General features: G+C 39.2%; 1 protein-coding gene across 8 annotated transcripts in view; it reads left to right on the top strand.

Annotated features, from left to right (window-relative positions):
- The window catches only part of RFX3 (regulatory factor X3), a 444,526-nt gene that overhangs the window by 342,513 nt on the left and 83,118 nt on the right, over positions 1 to 18,895 (top strand). For all 8 annotated transcript variants that reach the window (XM_059142828.1, XM_059142827.1, XM_059142829.1 and 5 more), the window contains one exon: positions 2,900 to 3,158. In XM_059142828.1, the coding sequence (XP_058998811.1) occupies positions 2,900 to 3,158 (259 nt within the window). The remainder of the gene's footprint in view (positions 1 to 2,899; positions 3,159 to 18,895) is intronic.

Genomic DNA, 18,895 nt, shown 5'->3' with positions numbered 1-18,895 from the left:
TGCGAAAAGGAAAGCCAGCACCATGCCCAGCTTTCTGGAAGTATTTATTGTCCTAGGTATATCGCTACACTTTACTTGGCTTTACTTAAATATCATCATCAGATTGTGTTATTTTAAGTACAGTGAAATAGGGCCACTATCATATGTAGTGGGCATAAATTAAAATAAGCACGTTTCTCTTTTTACCTAAATTCAAAAGCAACATGGCTCTTTTTTATTATATAAGTGTGTAATGAAAGAAATATATAAAATTACTTCTGGTTGGGAAACAGAGCAATGATGGTGTGTATGTATTTTAAATGGCATTTTTCTGTCTGTAAAGAAAAATGTTCTCTATGGGGTATTTCACACATCACTCCAAACTAAAATTTATACCTGGATCTCTGGTAACTCTTTCTGGGAAAGCAGTAACTTTACCCAGTGGAGAGTGCTTCTAGAGCGCCTTTATTATTTTACCAAAATTTACACTGTAGATTATATTACAAGATAATTTATAATGGTTTTGAATTACCTGCTTTAAGTCATACCAAACCATCTTAGAATAGTTTACATAGGGTCGCCTGGGTGGCTCAGTGGGTTAAAGCCTCTTGCCTTCGGCTCACGTCATGATCCCAGGGTCCTGGGATCGAGCCCCACATCGGGCTCTCTGCTCGGCAGGGAGCCCTCTCTCTCTCTGCCTGCCTCTCTGCCTACTTGTGATCTCTGTCTGTCAAATAAATAAATAAAATCTTAGAAAAAAAAAAAAGTAGTTTACATAAATTTTTACGTTTTACCAGAACCAAAAAAGGTTTACATTTTAGAAATTTATGAAAGTGGCTATTATGTCAAATATACTTTTAAATAGAATCATATTTTTAATTGTTTACGGGTATAGCTGCTACGTACCAGCAACTGTGTTCAATGTTGAGGGTACAGATGGGAATAAAACACAATTTCACAGGAGTATGAAGACACGAGGAAATTAACAATAAGTGTATTGAGAGCTGTTTCAGGGACCCAGAGAACAAAACATAGCAGCCCTACGAGGAATGGCTGCGGAGGGCAAGGTGTGCAGAAGAGTAGTTCTGGGAGGAAGCAGGGCAGAGGTCAGTGTAGTATGAGTGAGGAGAGCATTTGGAGATATTGCTCGTCACGTGTCTGGACATCGTGGAGGCCCCAGCCCTGCTGCTGCTTGTCAGGCGGGTCAAGGGTTTTGAATTTCTTCTGAAGACCAGGAAGAATCATAGAGAGGTTTTTAGTTTGAGTTTCATAGTTGAATTTTGGGAAAGTTCCCCTGGTGGCAAAGTTGAAGATAGATTGGAAGAGAACCAAACGAGAGGGAGGAAAACCAATTTTGGAGGCAAGGATAATAGAGAATCTTGCGGACAAAGGCAGTGGGAATGGAAAGGAAGATGGGAGATTATTTTGTAGGTAAAACTAGTAAGATTTAGTGATTGATGTCAGTCTGGATGAGGAAAGAATGAGGTAAGGATAGTGGCCCTCCACCAAGAGGGGGAGTTTAGGGAAAGACGCAAGAGAGAAAGGGAATTTCTTTTTAGCCATAAGTTAAATTTTACCTAGGGGGACTTCCCATTTTTCATGGGGTGGCTGTTAGAAACCCAGATTTTAATTCTTCAAGTATAACCACAATGTAGAGAGAGACATTAACTCATGTTAGGTCGTTTACTATGAACATGTGTATAGTAAAAATAGGTGGTCTGAATAAAAATGAGAAAATATAAGAGCTAAAAATGGAGACCTCAGAAAATACTCGTATTATAAGTACCAGAAAACTAGAGCCTCCAAAATGTCCTTTAAAGGTAATAGTGAGAAAAAGCAAAAAGTGGACAAGAAATGCCACAGAAGCAAGGGAGGTTAGGATATCTACATAGACCTAGAAAATGTCTGAGAACATAAACACAAAATGGGCAGTAGTGGGTGGCTGTGGGGTGTGGGTCTGAAGAGAATGTTGATAAAACTGAGAATTATCACCGGATATTTGAATTTTTTTTTTTTAAGTGAAAGTGTTTTATAACTCTCTGTACTATTTTGGCAACTCGTTGTGAGCTTTTAATTATTTCATAATGAGAAGTGAAAACCAAAGTCAGGTTAAAATGTAAGGGATAGTCCACTGGAAAGGAAAAATAAATCAAGCAAAGAAGCTTCTTCATCAGAACAGGAGAAGGAAGGGGCAGCACGAGGCGGTCTGCACTGTCGTGCTGTAGGTCGGTCAGAGAAGATAAGGACTTGTCGTCAGCCTTTCAGCTTGGTTTTTAGATGAGGCCACAAGCGACGTTATTAAAAGCAACTGCCATGAAAAGCCCAGGGCGGAAGCTTCACTGCACTTGTTGCCAAGTAGAAAGTAAGGAGGCGAAGAGGTGGTTTAGTCCTCTCCTCGGGGAGGAGCGTGAGTGTGAAGGGAGGAGGTAGAGCTGGGGATGGGGGGTCCAGCAAGAGGGAACTGTTTGCTCAAGGTCCTTTCGGGGACAAGGAAGAGATGGACGCGTACTCCCTTGGTCATGAAGGCTTAGTGCAGATTGCCCAGGAATGGGAGGTAGCATGGGGATTTGACCTGTCTGCCCCCTTTTTTTGAAAATTGGTTTTGCAGGCAGTGTTTTAAGGAATTGGAGAAGGCCCTCAGCAGGATTTCTTGGTGGGATGAGACCTGAGCTTATTTCCGTGCTGGAGGTAGGCACCAGTCAAGGGCAGAAGCTGTCAAGGACAGAGGAGTGTTGAGATACGTAACTAAAGGAACGTACCCTTCGTTTCTGGAATGAAGTCCATACAGAAGTACAAAACTCTTCTTGTTCCAAAGGCTAAGCTAACTGATAGATTGTAAGCATAAATTCACACTAGAAAAGAACTGAGGATGATCTAAATAAGCTACTAAATTGCTTCCTTTTTCCTTCTTCTTCTAAAGCCGAACAACAACTTATCCTTACACAGAAACGCAGATGTACAGCCAAAACACTGGAGGGAATTACTTTGATACCCAAGGGAGTTCCGCGCAGGTGACCACCGTGGTTTCGTCCCACAGCATGGTGGGCACTGGTGGGATTCAGATGGGCGTCACGGGAGGACAACTCATCAGCAGCTCTGGAGGAACCTATCTCATCGGCAATTCCATGGAGAACTCCGGTCACTCAGTGACCCATACCACTCGGGCCTCCCCAGCGACAGTAAGTATTTGAGTTTTTGTTTCTTTCATTTAGCTTCTTGGTAGCCTCCATGGTACATTTTCTTCTTGAGGGAAGAAAAAAAAAATAACACAGACTGGGGTGGGCATGAATGTGTTGAGTAGTTTTAGTTCTGTGGTATTTTCCAGAACGTGGCCCGTGTGCCTCTGTGCGGGTTGATACTGATATGTGGCCCCCCCCCGCCCCCACCCCCGTTAACGTGAGTTGGGAAGTTTTTTATGAGTAATGGGAAGAGAGGTGAGTCTTCCTCATTGATGCTAATTTTTATAGGCTTCCTTCAGTGATTATAGTAAAATACTGTAAATTTCTGCTGAAAGAACTCACTTTTATCTTATGCTGATGTACACTGGCTTATGAAGAGTAAAATACAATTGAGTTTGAATTTTCACATCTTTCAGTAGTTGTCTTAACTCATCACCAGAGCAGGTACCATACGGGCAGCATTTCCCAAACCTCAGACATTGAGTTTGTCCATATTGACTCACATCGCCTGTACTATTATCTACTCTAAGTATTTTTAAAAATTGATTCACTTCTAAAATAGAAAACCATGTGTACTTTTTTCTAAAATATATAAAAACCCATACTTAGATAGTAAAGTTAGAAGTGTTTACCCCTGTGCCATTTTATAAAGTCCCTCTGTTCAACCACAGAGACACTTCGGGAAAGACTGACGTAGGTGATTCCAGTGAAAAAACATCTCCGTTGGCTCTGGTGATAGGCGTGAGCATGTCTCTGAGGAACCTGCCTACATATTTGAGTTTTCAGGTTTTGGAAATTTAATAAAAAGATTTATTTTGACACAGATTTTAATGTATTATAATGCTGTCCTAGAAATAGTAATAATAAGCTGTGTAGAATTTGATACCATCAAACTGTGTCCTGAGCTTTCTAGCCTACCCTCAGCTAAGTATAAGGAGGATAATCACTGAGAACCGCCCCCCGGCTGAAGTAGCAATGGGAGTGGTTATGTACGTGCTTTATGTAAAAGGGGGCCGGCGATTTGAATTAAGTGCATTTCGTAATCTTGCCGTATATTTTGTTCTTACAATGAAATAGAGGTAGAAACAAATTGAATAGGAAATAATTATGACAGGCTTTACCTTTCTCATTTTATGGATTTTCCTCAAGATATAATATGTCCCTGGTAAGTATTTTGTATATAATTTTTATGTTTCTAATCATTGCATGTGTCAGACTTTCATCACTTGGCACTTTTCCCCTGCTCCATCTCTAAAAGCTCATTATATTTAATTTACTGTTCCCTACTAACATCAGAACAGATGACTGGCCATTCTGAGGGAGAGCGCTTCTTTGTACTTCTTTCTTTGTGTTTTTGAAGCATTTCTTTGTGTGTTTGTCTCTTGCTTTTAATATCACTAAATATGACATGTCTAAACTTTTTAGCCACGCTGGTATATTTATGTCGATTAGAAACGAAATCATGGGTTCTCTGGATCTCATTCCCCTAGCAGTAAAATAAGGGCTTAGTTAAACTCAACAATATCTTAATTTCCTCCCAGCTTTAAAATCATAATATTTATAATTGTAAATTGTAAAATATTGTAGAATATCTTTACCATAAAAGGAAGGAGGTAGATCAGGTACCGTACTTTATAGCACTCCTGACAAAGGCTACTCGGAAGGTCATTTGCAGTGAAAAGGGAGATACTTGCCACTTATCAGGGCCTGAGGAGAATTGAAAACTGGGGAAACAGAGCTCTTTCCCACTGTTCCGGCACCCACCCTCTCCTGTGCGGGCGTACCGTCGGCCATCCCCATCCCCAGCTCTTTCTGCCATCCCCAATTCTTCTCCTTCCTTTTCTCCAGGAGTTGTTGTCTGTCTTCACACTGACTGCAGGCTGTCTGCTAAACATTCTCATCCACTGGATACTGGTTGCTTAAATTTATTAGTATTATCACTGAGTTCATAAATATGATGATTTGGGATCATGACAATTTAGTTGCAAATGTAACAGTAAGTTTTATAGTTTGTTTTTTGTTTTGTTTTGTTTTCTATGTAGAGTATGAAATGTGGCATTACTCTTTAAATTGTCCACTACACAGATTTGATGTGTGATTTTTATTTTAAACAACACTTAAAGTAGCTGAGTTAGAGTAACTGGGAGTAATGGAAACCTATTAAAAACCATCAATCTGTAGTATCAATTGTATATATTAATTTATACTTTTTAAAAGAACATTAATACCTAAAGTTCTCTTATTAAGATTTTTTTTGGTCCTTGTTAGCAAAAAGAATAAAAAAGTTAAATAAAAAGGTAACTTTGCATGGAAAAATCATAAGGTCAAAGCACAAATGATAGTGTTCTATGATAGATATATCTATCCATCTAATAATCTAAATATTGTAATATAATATTTATAATGTGATCTATATAATAACATAATAATAAACAATCTAAATATACTTCTGCTAGTGTTGATTGTATTATCTTCCGTTATTGTCAAGACTTATATTTGATTTAGATTCTTCTCTCGATAGTGCGAAAGATCATCTCCTTCATTCACCATGAAGTGTACACTTTCGCATCTGTTACTCTAGTGAAGGGAACAAAGTCTAAGTGCCATGCAACCTATTTACAATTTCCTACCATGCTCCTTTTACCAAATCTTCGAAAATTTGTAGCTCCTGGTTGTTCAGACTCCTAGAACTCAGATTATTTTGGCAGGTACCATGTCATTAAAGGGAATTTGCTTATTTGCATGTATCGTTTTCATTCTCTGTAGAACCCATATGAGCACAATCTTGAGCCACTTGTTGGTCAAAACTCAAGCTCTTTCCTTCAAACATTGAGCCAGGCTGTGCCATTAACGTTCATCTCCCTCTTTGTTCTTTAGTGCTCAGCCTGTCTCCTATAGCATGCTTAACACAACTGAACGGGTAGCAGTAGTCCATACCGTGGTCAGAATTCCCGCTTGGGAAATAGTCTATTGGGGTTATTGCTTAAGAGGTCATAAGAAGTAGAATGTACAGTCAGCTAATTCAGTTAATGTGAAACAGATTAAGTTTTGAGTTCTTGGGAACACGAGAACTTTACTCAGTTCATGGGTAGCAAGGTTTCTTGCCATGGTTCTCAGAAGAATTGCCTTGACTCTCTCTTGCACTTGACTTGAGTCTATACAGAAATCCTTCTATCTAAATTTAGTAGGAATAACTTCTGGCTCAAAGAAAAGTTTATTTCAATGTGCAAACCCAGTTCCCAAGATACGCCAACAGAAACAAAATGATCATTTCAAATTGAAGCCATTGCTAAGAAGAATAAACAGTGCTTGAAATATTTTCTTACCTATCTAATATTTAGTATATAACCATTTTTCTTATACTAGAAAGATCTCTGAGTGATTAATGGAAAATTTGCATTCGAGCAAATGATTCCCTTCAGTTCTATAACTTTAAATGACAAAACATTTACATTACGTGTTTTAGTATTTGATCTTTGCACTATAAAAGTTTTCAGATTTCAAGTTACATAGAAATACCAGAATTTTCTGAAAGATTATGATGGCAATATATACAATTTTATTTTATGACTATATATTATAACATAAACTACTAATATTCAGATTTGGTCAAGATACTATTTTTCCTTTTACTGTATTTTATTATTTGATTATTGGAGTTGTGTGTATAATTCATATGCACATACACACATATATACATATATGTTTTTATTTATATAAATATGTATACACACAGTAATAGACATTTCCTGCTGGTAGTATTAATAATTTTCAAAAAGAGTAATATTTTTAATGGAACATCGCTGGACATGAGTTAGCTAAGTTACTACTTGAATAAATGTTTTATATTTTATTAAATTAATAATGCTAGGGATCTGTTTATTGTTAATATTTCAGTGGCATGTGGATATTAATACGGAGGAGTTAGCTTCAGTCACAACTCTGAGCTCATCATACTTTGATATTTCTCCTGATTGCATCACCATGATGTTTCCTTGTGTGTCTTCATTCATTTAAAACTCTTACTTTCCTGGGGCACCTGGGTAGCTTGGTGGCTAAGTGTCTGCCTTTGGTTTAGGTCAGTTTCTCAAGGTCCTGGAATCGAGCCCCACCTCAGGCTCCTTGCTCAGTGGGGAGCCTGCTTCTCCCTCTGCTCCCTCTCCGAAATAAATAAATAAATAATTTTTTTAAAACACCTCTTATTTTTCCTCATTATCGTTCTGTGGAACCACATCATTTGCAGAATTTTGGAACTTGAACCCAATTTGCATTTGAGAATCAAAACCTTGTGATTGTAGTTAGTGGTATTTTTGTGCTCATCGCAACATAGTTTATTTTATACCAGACTTTATAATAATTAGCCATTTAAGAAGCTTTATTTACTTACTTCTCCATAAAGTAACATTTGTGTTCTTATAATTAGACGGTTATTTATGGAGGGTTTTTTTTTTCTTCTTGTTAACTAAATAAGATTACATTAATCATTTTTTAGACTGTGATATGAAAGCTAATTTTTATACCTTTCTATATATATATTTAGTATATATTTAGTAATTATATATGTTAAATGGCTCTTGCTAAAAGTAGATCCCACCCAGAGACACAAGGAAAATGTGTTGAAACTAATATTGTTTATATCTCTCCCTCTTTTGATTAATGTAAAACACCGTCATTTCTTTCAGTTGCCTGGGAGGGAATTTGAATGTCCGTCTCCTGCTATATAAGTCAAAGTCTGGCCTTTCTTGTGTAATTACAGAAACTTAAGCTTTGTTTAAAAGTTAGAGATGCTTTTATTTCTTTATTCTTGGGTTACATGTTATGGATTCAGTGTAAGGTGAATTCATCCATTCATCTTTTCTTTTTTTCTGAAAAGATGAATGGTTGGGGAGCCCGGCTGTGTCTGTCAGTAGAGCACATACTCTTGATCTCAGGGTTGTAAGTTCGAGCCCCACGTTGGGTGTAGAGATTACTTAAGAAAAAAAGAAAACAGGTGAATGAAGGTGGTTAGTCCCTCCGCAAAATGCTTTTGCCCTTCTTATTCCTTTACTGGGATGGTCCCAGCGGCCATTTATTCTGTTTTTATTAATTTGTGTATGTGCATTAGTTACGTATTCTTAAGTAATACGAGTGGAAAGATCTAGGAGTGTGCGTGATGGCTGTCCTCCTGACACTGTTCTCAGGCTTGCGTCCAGGTTTTTGAGTCATGCTAGAGATATTCTGTGAATAGAAGAGCAGAATGTCTCTCCCTGTCTCTTTCTCTGTCTCTCTACTGGTCATTATGTTTTTTAAAAATACAAATAGTAATTTAAAAATACTACATCTTGCTTGTTTTTCACCTAACAGTGTATCTCAGAGATTCTTTTTCACATCGGCCCTGGAAGGCCTTCTTATATTTGTGGGAAATGACTGTTACAGAAGGTGGCAGACTGCCCATCTCTCATACCAAAGTGGGAAAAAAATAATGTTGGATTCTGGGTTATGGCTATATAGAGGTAGAAAAGCAAAATAGTCACCTGAGATGAAAATATCTGTTTAATTATCATACGTAAAAATATGCTTGGAAGAAAATCTTTTAATTTAAAAGTGTGCATAAATTATGCATACATCAGTTTTATGTAGTTCATATATTACAGAAATAATCATTCCTCTTTTAAATAATTTTCTTAGTCTTCCAGTCAGTCTCCGTGAGAAGAATAAAAACAAAAACAAAACACTTCTCCTCTTATTTTGGCAGAAACACGTATGTCCATTACGATCCTAGCATTTTCTGTTTTCCCGTGCCCTGTTTTCTCTAGGCCAGCTGGGGCCCTCACATGAATCTCCTCAGAGAGAGTCCCACGGAATCTTCTGTTTCCTGTACTGAATCCTAAACTGAGTGAAGGTTCTGGGACCTCATTTTCCAAGCACTTAATACAATGGGACTTTGAATGACTGGTGGTCTCCATCACTGTATCTCTGCTCCATTCCGCCGTTGCTCAGTTCCACTCTGCTCCAGCCTTGAAGCGGATAAGATCTAGAAGCCATAATTTTGCGGTTAAGGCTCCAAGACATTCCACTCCTAGAAATTCTGATAAACTGGAAGGTTAAGACAAACAATGACAGAGGCCTTCAGCCTCTCCTGAGCATAGCTGACGGGTTCTCCTGAATTTCTAAAGCCAAGTGTAATGAGTTATTCTAATTTTTAGCCGTTTCCTAGTGAAATAGGGTTTCAGAACATAGGGTGTTGTAAACATGCCAGAAAGGGCTATATTCTATTTCCTGCGATGTCTAGATTAGGCAGGTTTCATGTTGGTAAATTCTGCTTAATGAATATGGAAATAAGCAATGTTCCAGGTGATCTCTTGTATAACTTTTGCTTTATCCTTGTATTTATAAGTCACTTGTCCAATTAATTTACTAGTTTGAAACTACTCTAGATTTTGAGGGAGGAAAAAAAATTACTCATGTTTCACTACTGGAGACCAGGTAATGGCTTGGTGACAAATTAAAATACAGGAGTCATTGGGGGCACCTGGGTGGCTCAGTGGGTTAAAGCCTCTGCCTTCTGCTCAGGTCATGATCCCAGGGTCATGGGATCCAGCCCCGCATCGGACTGTCTGCTCAGAGGGGAGCCTGCTTCCTCCTCTCTCTCTCTCTCTGCCTGTCTCTCTGCCTCCTTGTGATCTGTCAAATAAATAAAATCTTAAATAAATAAAATAAAATATAGGAGTCATTGTGAAGACCATACAATTTTTAATTTCATTTTTATTTTAATTCCAGTATGGTTGGCCTACAGTGTTATGTTAGTTTCAAGTGTTCAACATTGTGATTCACCGAGTCCAGACATCACCATCCGCTCATCACAGCACATGCTTCAAACCCATCCGCTGTTTCCCAGCTCCCTACCGAACTCCCCTCTGGTCACTGTCAGTTTGCACTCTATAGTTGAGTCCATTTCTTGGTTTGTTTCTCTCTTTTTCCTCTTTGCTCTTTGGTTTGTTTCTTAAATTCCACATATGAGTGGAATCGAAATTTCGAACAGTATGTACCTTTCTGTCTGACTTATTTTGCTTAGTATTAACCTCTAGCTCCATCCATGTTGTCGCAAATGGCAAGATTTCATTCTTTTTTGTGGCTGAGTAATATTCCATTGCTTATGTATACCACATCTTTTTAATCCATTCATCTATCAGAGGACACTGGGGCTGTTTCCATTATCTGGGCTCTTATAAATAATGCTGCAGTAGACAGGGGTGCATGTATCCCTTTGAATTAGTGGGTTTTTTTTTTGTTGTTGTTGTCGTTGTATTTTGGGGGTAAACACCCAGTATTGCGATTACTGCATCATAGGGTAGTTAGGCCCATAAGATTTTAATACTGACTGTCCCGCTGGCTCATGTTTTTTCATTTAATGAGGGAAAATACAACACAAAGCCTCTGACCGATTACCAATTTTCAATGAGAGAAAATCTCTCCATGTTCCCCTGTTTATCAGTTCATCCTCCAAAAGTATGTGATTTGATTACTGTCTCCTCAGCATGCATAACTACAGTTGTGTTTACTAGCCCCAAGATTACCTGGATTCTTTCAAAACTTCGCTATTGTGTTTGATAATAGCTATTGGAGCCCATAAATTTCACTGGCTAGGACTTTTGTAATCTACCTGTAGAATGTTAGAAATAATTTTACACATTTACTTTAAATTTACTACTTAAAAGTTTTAGTACCTTTCCTTCCCATCTGCCTTATAGGAAAGGAAGATGTCGGGTTTTTAATCATGCTTTCAAAATTACAAGAAAGATGTAGTTAGATAAGAAAAAGAGAACGGGAAAATAGAACGGAGATAAAGAGCTCAGCATTGCAGTTAAAATTGTATACCTGATAAGAACCATGAGCAGCAGATGAAAAACCATAACAACTAGTAAGAGAATTTAGTAAAATTAATGTTTAATGAAATCAGTAGCTTTTCTAGATGCAAATGACAGTAGTTAGAAAATATTATGGAAGCCACGGTCTCATTTATTATCAATTTAAACCACACCATGTAGTAAATTAACAATATATGTACGAGGTCCAGCTGCTAAATAGAACTTTAAAATTCCTAAAGCCTGAAGAGACGTTTGCGTGAGTGAAAAAGAAGTTTCAGTATCACACATTTTGAATCTTCCTAAAATAGCTTTAATATTTCAATATGAACCCAATCCAAATACCAATAGATTTTCTTCTTTTTACAAGAAAGGCTGTTTATATAAATAAACATGCAAGAACAGTGAAGGAAATTTTGTCAAAAGAGAAATAATGGAGAGTAGAGTAGGGTGTTAACAGCCTTACAATTTGATCCAAACATATTGTAAAATTAGAGTAATTCAAACAGGATTGTTGGCACGTGAATAGATCCGTGTAGACCAGTCGTGGACTAGAGACCCTAAACAGGCTGAGTGAGTGTAGAATATCGCGCATGATAAAGGTAGTATTGCCTATCGGTGGAGACATCATCGATATGTCAATAAATGATGTTTGGCACAACTGGATTACTGTTTAGGAAAGAAAAGTAGATGGGTTCCATCCATTAACTCCTTATACAAAAATTAATTTTACTTGGTTGGAAAAAACACATTCTATCATTATCCTTTGATAGTGGTGAAGTATGATGTAAAATCCAGAAGCTACAAAGAATATCTCTTAAAAAAGCAACTCCATAAAGGGGAAGTGTTCCAGTGACAAAAACCACAGGAAATAAAGGCAACAATGAAACAACCTGGCATAAAGTTTTGAGACATTATATCTGAAGAACTAATGGGTTTAATGTATAGACCACTGTTATAAATCCATGAGGAAAATGAAAAAGACCAAAAAATGCCGCAAGTATATGAATGATCACCCCGCTGAAAAGGAAATGAACAATAAAGCACAAAGAGAGACTGTTGTTCATCTCTCACACAGGTGAAGCTGGAAAAGGCAGTCAGCCTTGCCAGGGGCGCAAGAAACCAGCCCTCTGTCTTGCTGTTGAGAGGAATCTAACTATGGCACAGACAGGAGTAGAGAGTGCTATGGAAATTTTTATAAAAATGGAAAATACATCTATCCTTTGACCCCAAGAGTGTACTTCTAGTAATTTACCCCAGTGACAATACGCTTGCATATGTGAAATGCTGCGCGAACATGAACAACCATATTCATGGGATAGTTCTTTATCACAGAATTGAGAGTTCTTTATAACAGAATTGGGGAAAGGCTAATTGTCCATCAGCAGGGAAATAGTTAAATAAATTTTGGTGCGTTTGTTAATTCAGTGGGATTTTATATAGCCGGTCAAGGAGGAGGCAGGATGTGTGCAGACGCAAGTGGACGTAGAGGAGACACATAGATCGAGACCTAGAGAGACGGAAAGATCTCCATCCATATTGTTAAGGGAAAAGGCAAGAGGTAATGTGTGCATGCTTAAATAGAAACATACATTTGCATATGCTTATATAAGCACAAAGATATCTCCAGAAGAATGCATGAAGGAACAAAAAAAAAAAACATGGAGACATGTGAATACATTATCTATTTGAAAAAGGTGATTTACTATTTGCAAAAATCTCAAGCAAGCCCTTGATGATTATACAGTGTCTGTATCTGGTCGTGTTTCCCGAATGCCTACAGCTGACACAACCCTTCCTTTACGAGCCCAGTGTAAAGACTGCTGATGAGGTATCACAATTCAGGTGAAGTCATGTTCCTGGAAGAAGTCCTCCTTTATTAGACTGTGGGAAGTTCAGAGAACAGAAACTGGCATTAAATTCAGTAAAGATCTTTGGATCCACTCTTATTCAGTGGTTTGGAGCGGAAGTGAATGTTTTGTGTTTGTGTTCATGTACTTGGAGTCTGGATTAGTTTCTTTAATCATTCACTCAGACATTTATGGAGCCAGCAGTGTGGACCAGGCACGTGCTTCTGGGAGTATAAAAGGTTTACCATATGGGTACCAGAGCCAGTTCTGGCATACCAGAAAGCTGCCTAATCCTCGAAGGCAAAAATGGAAATCCACAAATAGCCTCCAGACTTCTTTAAAGCGGTTACTTTCACTTTTCTCTCTTACCACATTATTTTTTAAAATCACAAATGTTAATGTGTTATACATTGATTAATTTTAGATTCACCAAAATTTTATCTTTGGATTATATGTTGCTCATATAAATTGCAAAACTGCCTCAAGGTAGGATTGGATTGGGTGGGAAGAGAGTGAAAGAGAAGCAAAAATCCAAATAATACTTAGACTTCAAAATTGCTCTTTAAGTAGAGTTCCCGAGCACCATTATAGGAATGAATGCCCATTCTCTCCCTGCTTACTCTCCCTAAAATAGTAAGTGCGATCTGACCCTGACAAAGAAGAAAAATGTTGACACTCTTTTACTGCCATGTTTCTCCAACTTAGTGTGCCTTCTCTGCGGGCCTTCTCTGGGGGCATTGATTAAATACATCCCTGGACGGAGCCCTCCCCCACTCCCCCACCCCCGGGGCTATTGATTCAGTGTGGGAAGGGGTCCAAGACTTGCATTTCTTTTTTTTTTCTACTTTTAGTGGATGTATTATTATTATTATTAAATTATGAGAGTTCAAACGTGCGTTTTATTTTTTTAATTTAATTCTTTTTCAGTGTTCCAAAATTCATCACTTATGCACCACACCCAGTGCTCCATGCAATCCGTGCCCTCCTTAATACCCACCAGCAGGCTCACCCAACCTTCCACCCCCCTCCCGTCCAAAACCCGCAGTTTGTTTCTCAGAGTCCACAGTCTCTCACGTTTTGTCTCCCCCTCCGATTTGCATTTCTTACAAGTGCCCTGGTGACTCCTATCATACTGATCCAGGACCACCACGCTTGGAGGAATCCTCTGTTTTAGTGATTATGCAGATGAAATACCAAGTGAACATGTGCTTTAGTACTCAGAATAATCTGCAAAAGGCAGATTTGAAATCTTATATATTGGAAAATGTAAACTTGGCTTTAAAGCCTATCATTTAATTCTAACCCAGCAGGTTCCCGAAGGGTAATTCTAGCCCTGAGTACTTAGGGAATCGATGTCTCAAAAACAGTTTCATTGTCACACACTGATAATGCTGGTCTTTTGGGTCCCAGTGAGGGCGGGAGGGATGTGGGCTGTACAGAGTGATCAGAGGAACCAAACCAGCAGTCTTGGTTTCAATCCACCAACTTAAGTCAAATATTCTCAGAACACATTCAATTTATGCAAGGTTTTTTTTACCCCAATTTTTTTTTTCCTCATAAATATTTCAGAATAGCTTCAGGTGGTACAAAACTGCCAAAACTTCATGTTGAAAGCGAAACAATTTAAATTTTTTCTCTAGATGTCATAAAATTATGTGAATGGAGAAGATTTTATATAGTTAGGCATTTGCAAAACCTAAAACTTCTTTGCTCTAAATGCCTAGGCATGGAAGATTAAGATCTCATCATTCTTTCCTCTGATGTTCCTGGTTGGAGGGCTTCCTGTAGGAAGCCCCTCTGACCCACCCCACCCATCCCCTCCCACATACACCAGGAGACTGTCATTTCTATCAGATAAATGTGGTGACTACGTGTTCATGTTGGTCAACACAGTTAGCTTTTCTGAACCAAAGCCACCAAGTAGAAACATTTCTGACTTGACCTCAGATGCAAACAAAATGTGAAGTCTTAAGAGTTCAGGGGAGTAATTACCCCAAAGAAAATTTCCAGTCTCGTGTATTCTCTTGATTGGGTTTCTCTAAAGAAAAGGAAAAAAACAAAAACAAAAACAAACTGTGTTAATTGGTGAGATTAATACAGTAACCTGTATGGAAATAAAAAAGGGAATTATTATACATTAAAGATAACTTTTTGTGATGATTAAAATGTGACTACCCATTTAGAAGCTTAGGTTGCCTTTAACTAGATCACTTTGAAATCATTTTCAAGTAATATTTGTCAATCATATTTAAACCCTTTCCCATTAGAAAGTAATTTCCTTGTAAACCATTTAGAAATTGATAATTTTGCCAGCCACTCCCCAGAAGTTTCATTTGATATATTTGATATTTTGATTTCAAATATTCCATGATTGATATTTATGTTGTATTTGCATAAAATGGAAATGATATTGAACCTTGAGGGATAAGTCTTGTATTCTAGTCTCTTATTTAATACCTGCGCAATCTCAAAAAATCCCTCAATCCCAGAGAACCTCAGTTTTCTAATCTGTGAAAAGGAGATAATATTGCTTGCTTTCCCCACTTCTCAAAGTTGCTGTGAAGATCGCAAGAGAATTAATGGAAAAAAGGCTTTATAAACCATAAAATATTATAGTATTACTTCAGTTTTTAAATCACTTTCACAGTTCTAGAAAGGAAATAGTTTCTACCAAGAGACCAGTTTTAATTATAGTGGTAGTTGAATATATCAATCTTGACCTTTATTCTTTAAAATAGATTATAAAGCCATTTCAGAGTCAAGAGAATGTGCCTTGACCTATAAAAACAATGAATAAGGTGATATAATTATTCTTTTTCCTTCTGCCTTATTAGCATGTAATGGAATGACTGGTTGATATTTACATTAAGAGAGAGCCCTAATTGTCCACAACGTGATACCCTATTTGAGTCATGTGCAGGCCTACATAAATGGATGTATAAATCACATGTCCAGGGGAGCCTCTTTTTTACCACATGTAACTTGTGCAAAAGACTTGTCACCCTTCACCCTTCAAGTCTCCCTCATTTCCAACTGCAATTTACCTTTTTGACATTACCTGCTGCCCCTGAATGAACCCTGTGCTCCAGCCAGCCTTGAGTACTTGTACCTGCAGTATCTGGCCGCGGTAGAGCTCTTATGAGGATTCTGTAGGAGAAAAAGCTGAGGTTTTCTCATCCTACTGTCCAGAGCACAGTCCCTCAAAGCCTCTTTGTCCTTCCCTGTTCTCCCCACTCTGCCTGTTCTGTGCGCAGGTGACGACGTCTGTCGTCCCAGATCCCAACGTCCTGTAAACCTCCCTATCCCCCAGCGGAGCGCCTCAGCCTGGGAGCAAGTCTGCAAAACGAGGGGCCATCCTCTAATAATAAAAGGGCCATCCATAATGTTATGGGAAAGAAACTACAAATGCCAATTGCAAATAATAATGGGAAATTATAAATAATGGGGAAAATGGTTTTTTTTCATATTTCATTTTTGTCCTTAAAAGTATTTGCTGCCTTAGAAGACGTATAGTATCGATCCCTTCTTTGAGGTTGGGAGAAGAGGTCACAATTGTATTTGCTGGACATCCAGACGCCATCTGAGTTCTCTTCTCTTCCCATGCTCTTTTCCTAAGGGCTTGGCTGGGACGTCCCTCTGAAGTTGAAGTCCTTTTCGGGACACTGATTCTTGGTTAGATACACCCAGGGTAGCCCTGGGTGGTTGGAGACCCTCTACCTGTCTTTGGTTCCCACAACGCACTAGCATTGTAGTGACTGGAAAAGAGTTTGCAGCCTGGGTTTGAGGCCATATGTTCATCATCCTGGGTATCTGTCCCCCATCAGATCATAGGTACCCTGTCCCCTTCCAGGCCTTCTTAGAGGGTTTGCTCTCTTTTTGTAGGAGCTCCACTGAGTTTTACGTATTGTGTTTTCTCTTACATATGAAATACAGCAGCTCCCCAGCCTCTTCTGAATTTCTAATCTTAACTCCTGAGAAATCAGGAAAGACTTTTGTCACTAGTGCAATCTGCTGTATTTGCTCTATGCTCTCAGAATAATAGTGGCTTAAGTCTTCCATACACCCCTGCGCACACATGCACACCTGTACATGTGTGTGCGCGCACACACCCACACACACTCTGCCACACAAGACCTAAGGTTTGCTTATTGACATGTGGTCAAATTTTTATCACAGTTGTGATCATTGCCACTTCCTGTACCAGAAGCAAAGTCGTTGGCATAGTCTATGATTAGCCCTCCAGACTTAGTACGGGGTGTCTTTTGCCCAAGTGAAGGAAACCCATATACACCATTCCCTGATTTTCAGTCTCTGGAGAACTCAGCGTTTGGTTGGGGAAGCCAAGTGTTACACCTCTATACATTTTAATCCTCCAGTGACTAATTCGCTGGTGACACAGTCCCAAACATTTTTTTAAAATATAGCCCTTTTCCTCTTTCTTTACCCAAATGAAGCTTCGGTAACAGCCAGACTCCCAGGGGTGCCTGCTCTCTGACGAAGTCTGATTTTTCTGAACTGTCTTCATGGCCAGTGACCCTCTCAGCAAGGTGCTCCACACAGTCCCCATTTTTCACACGATTCTCCGCAGTCGTTTGTCATATGACACACTGCAATGAGGTCTTTGCATCCTTCTGCTACCATGTGGTTGGAAAGAAATCTGGCCTGTGAGTGTAGCAAGTTCTCATTACCTGCGTGTTGACTCTTCGGACCTGGCCAGGCATTCCGTCGGGGCTGCCTCTGAGGCTTGGAGACCCCATGATTCCCAGAGCTGGAGAATGTCTCATTTGTCTCTCTCGCTTTTCTGCCCCCGAGGCCTGCCACTCTTCCAAGATTGCAGCAGCCTGTCTAAACACAGGGCAAAACCCTCTTCTTCCATTGCTGAAAATACGTCTGCAGGAGGGTGGAAGCAAAGTTTCCTGTCTTGGGCGGAGAACCACTCCCAGAGTCAAGTCCCCTTCTCCCCGGATCCCCGCATGAAGCTGTTGATTCTGGAGCGTTTTAAAATCATCCCTAGCATAGTGATGAGGATCTTCTTTTCTCTTCCAGAAAACTGATTTATCTAGGAAGTCTTCTGCCCGGATTGTCGGGAATGGATGGCGGTTTCTTACCTGCTCTGTCATACAGGGAGTTTCTTGACGTCACTCGCCCCAGTAATCCCACTTAGTGCCCTGAAAGCTTGTCTCTCCAGGCCAGATGTCTCATGTCGAATGGAGCATCCCACCACCTGATCTCAGAAGAGTTGCCGTAGCTTCTTATCTGATTGTGAGGCAATAGTCCAGGGTCACCTGAACCAGCCTAAACTCCCAAGCACCACGTATCCTAGCAATAGGTAATTGCCGAGAGGACATGTACACGCCTGGTGACTCAGTTTCAGGATGATAATTCAGTAAGAGCTATAACTGGGCACTGAACCTTAGTTCAGAGCATTGACTTTTCAAAAAATAACCTCCTGTATCATCATCGTCTAAAGCCTCACTGGTTTAAGGAAGAAATGGAAAATGCTTGTCTACCATGTCCACTTTGTAATGACCCAAAACAGTAACCACGAATTCTTTTAGTCATAAAGAAATTAAAATTGCTGGTTAATAAACCCACACAGACCTAGATTTTGCCATCATCACTACTGCAGTGACACCTCTGATCATTTTCACCTTTCAACTCAATGTGGAAAATCAGGCAATGCAGATCATTGTATTTTTATCTAGTAGACTGAAATCGAACCTCGAACTCTCGACACTCAAGCTAGAAAGAAAATGTGGGCATTGAAGCAAATTAGACTTTTGAGCGAATTCTTTTTTTTTTTTTTTTAAGATTTTATTTATTTGTTTGACAGACAGAGATCACAAGTAGGCAGAGAGGCAGGCAGAGAGGGTGGGGGGGAAGCAGGCTCCCTGCTGAGCAGAGAGCCCGATGCGGGACTCGATTCCAGGACCCTGGGACCATGACCTGAGCTGAAGGCAGAGCCTGAGCCTAAGCCACCCAGGTGTCCCCTGAGCGAATTCTTCACAGAAGTGATCTAAAGTCATGTGAGGGTGAGGCTTTC

The sequence above is a fragment of the Mustela lutreola genome, chromosome 12, assembly GCF_030435805.1.
Source record: "Mustela lutreola isolate mMusLut2 chromosome 12, mMusLut2.pri, whole genome shotgun sequence".
Lineage (NCBI taxonomy): Eukaryota > Metazoa > Chordata > Mammalia > Carnivora > Mustelidae > Mustela > Mustela lutreola.
The sequence above is the reverse complement of the archived record's forward strand: the minus strand, read 5'-3'. Positions and strand labels throughout refer to the sequence as shown.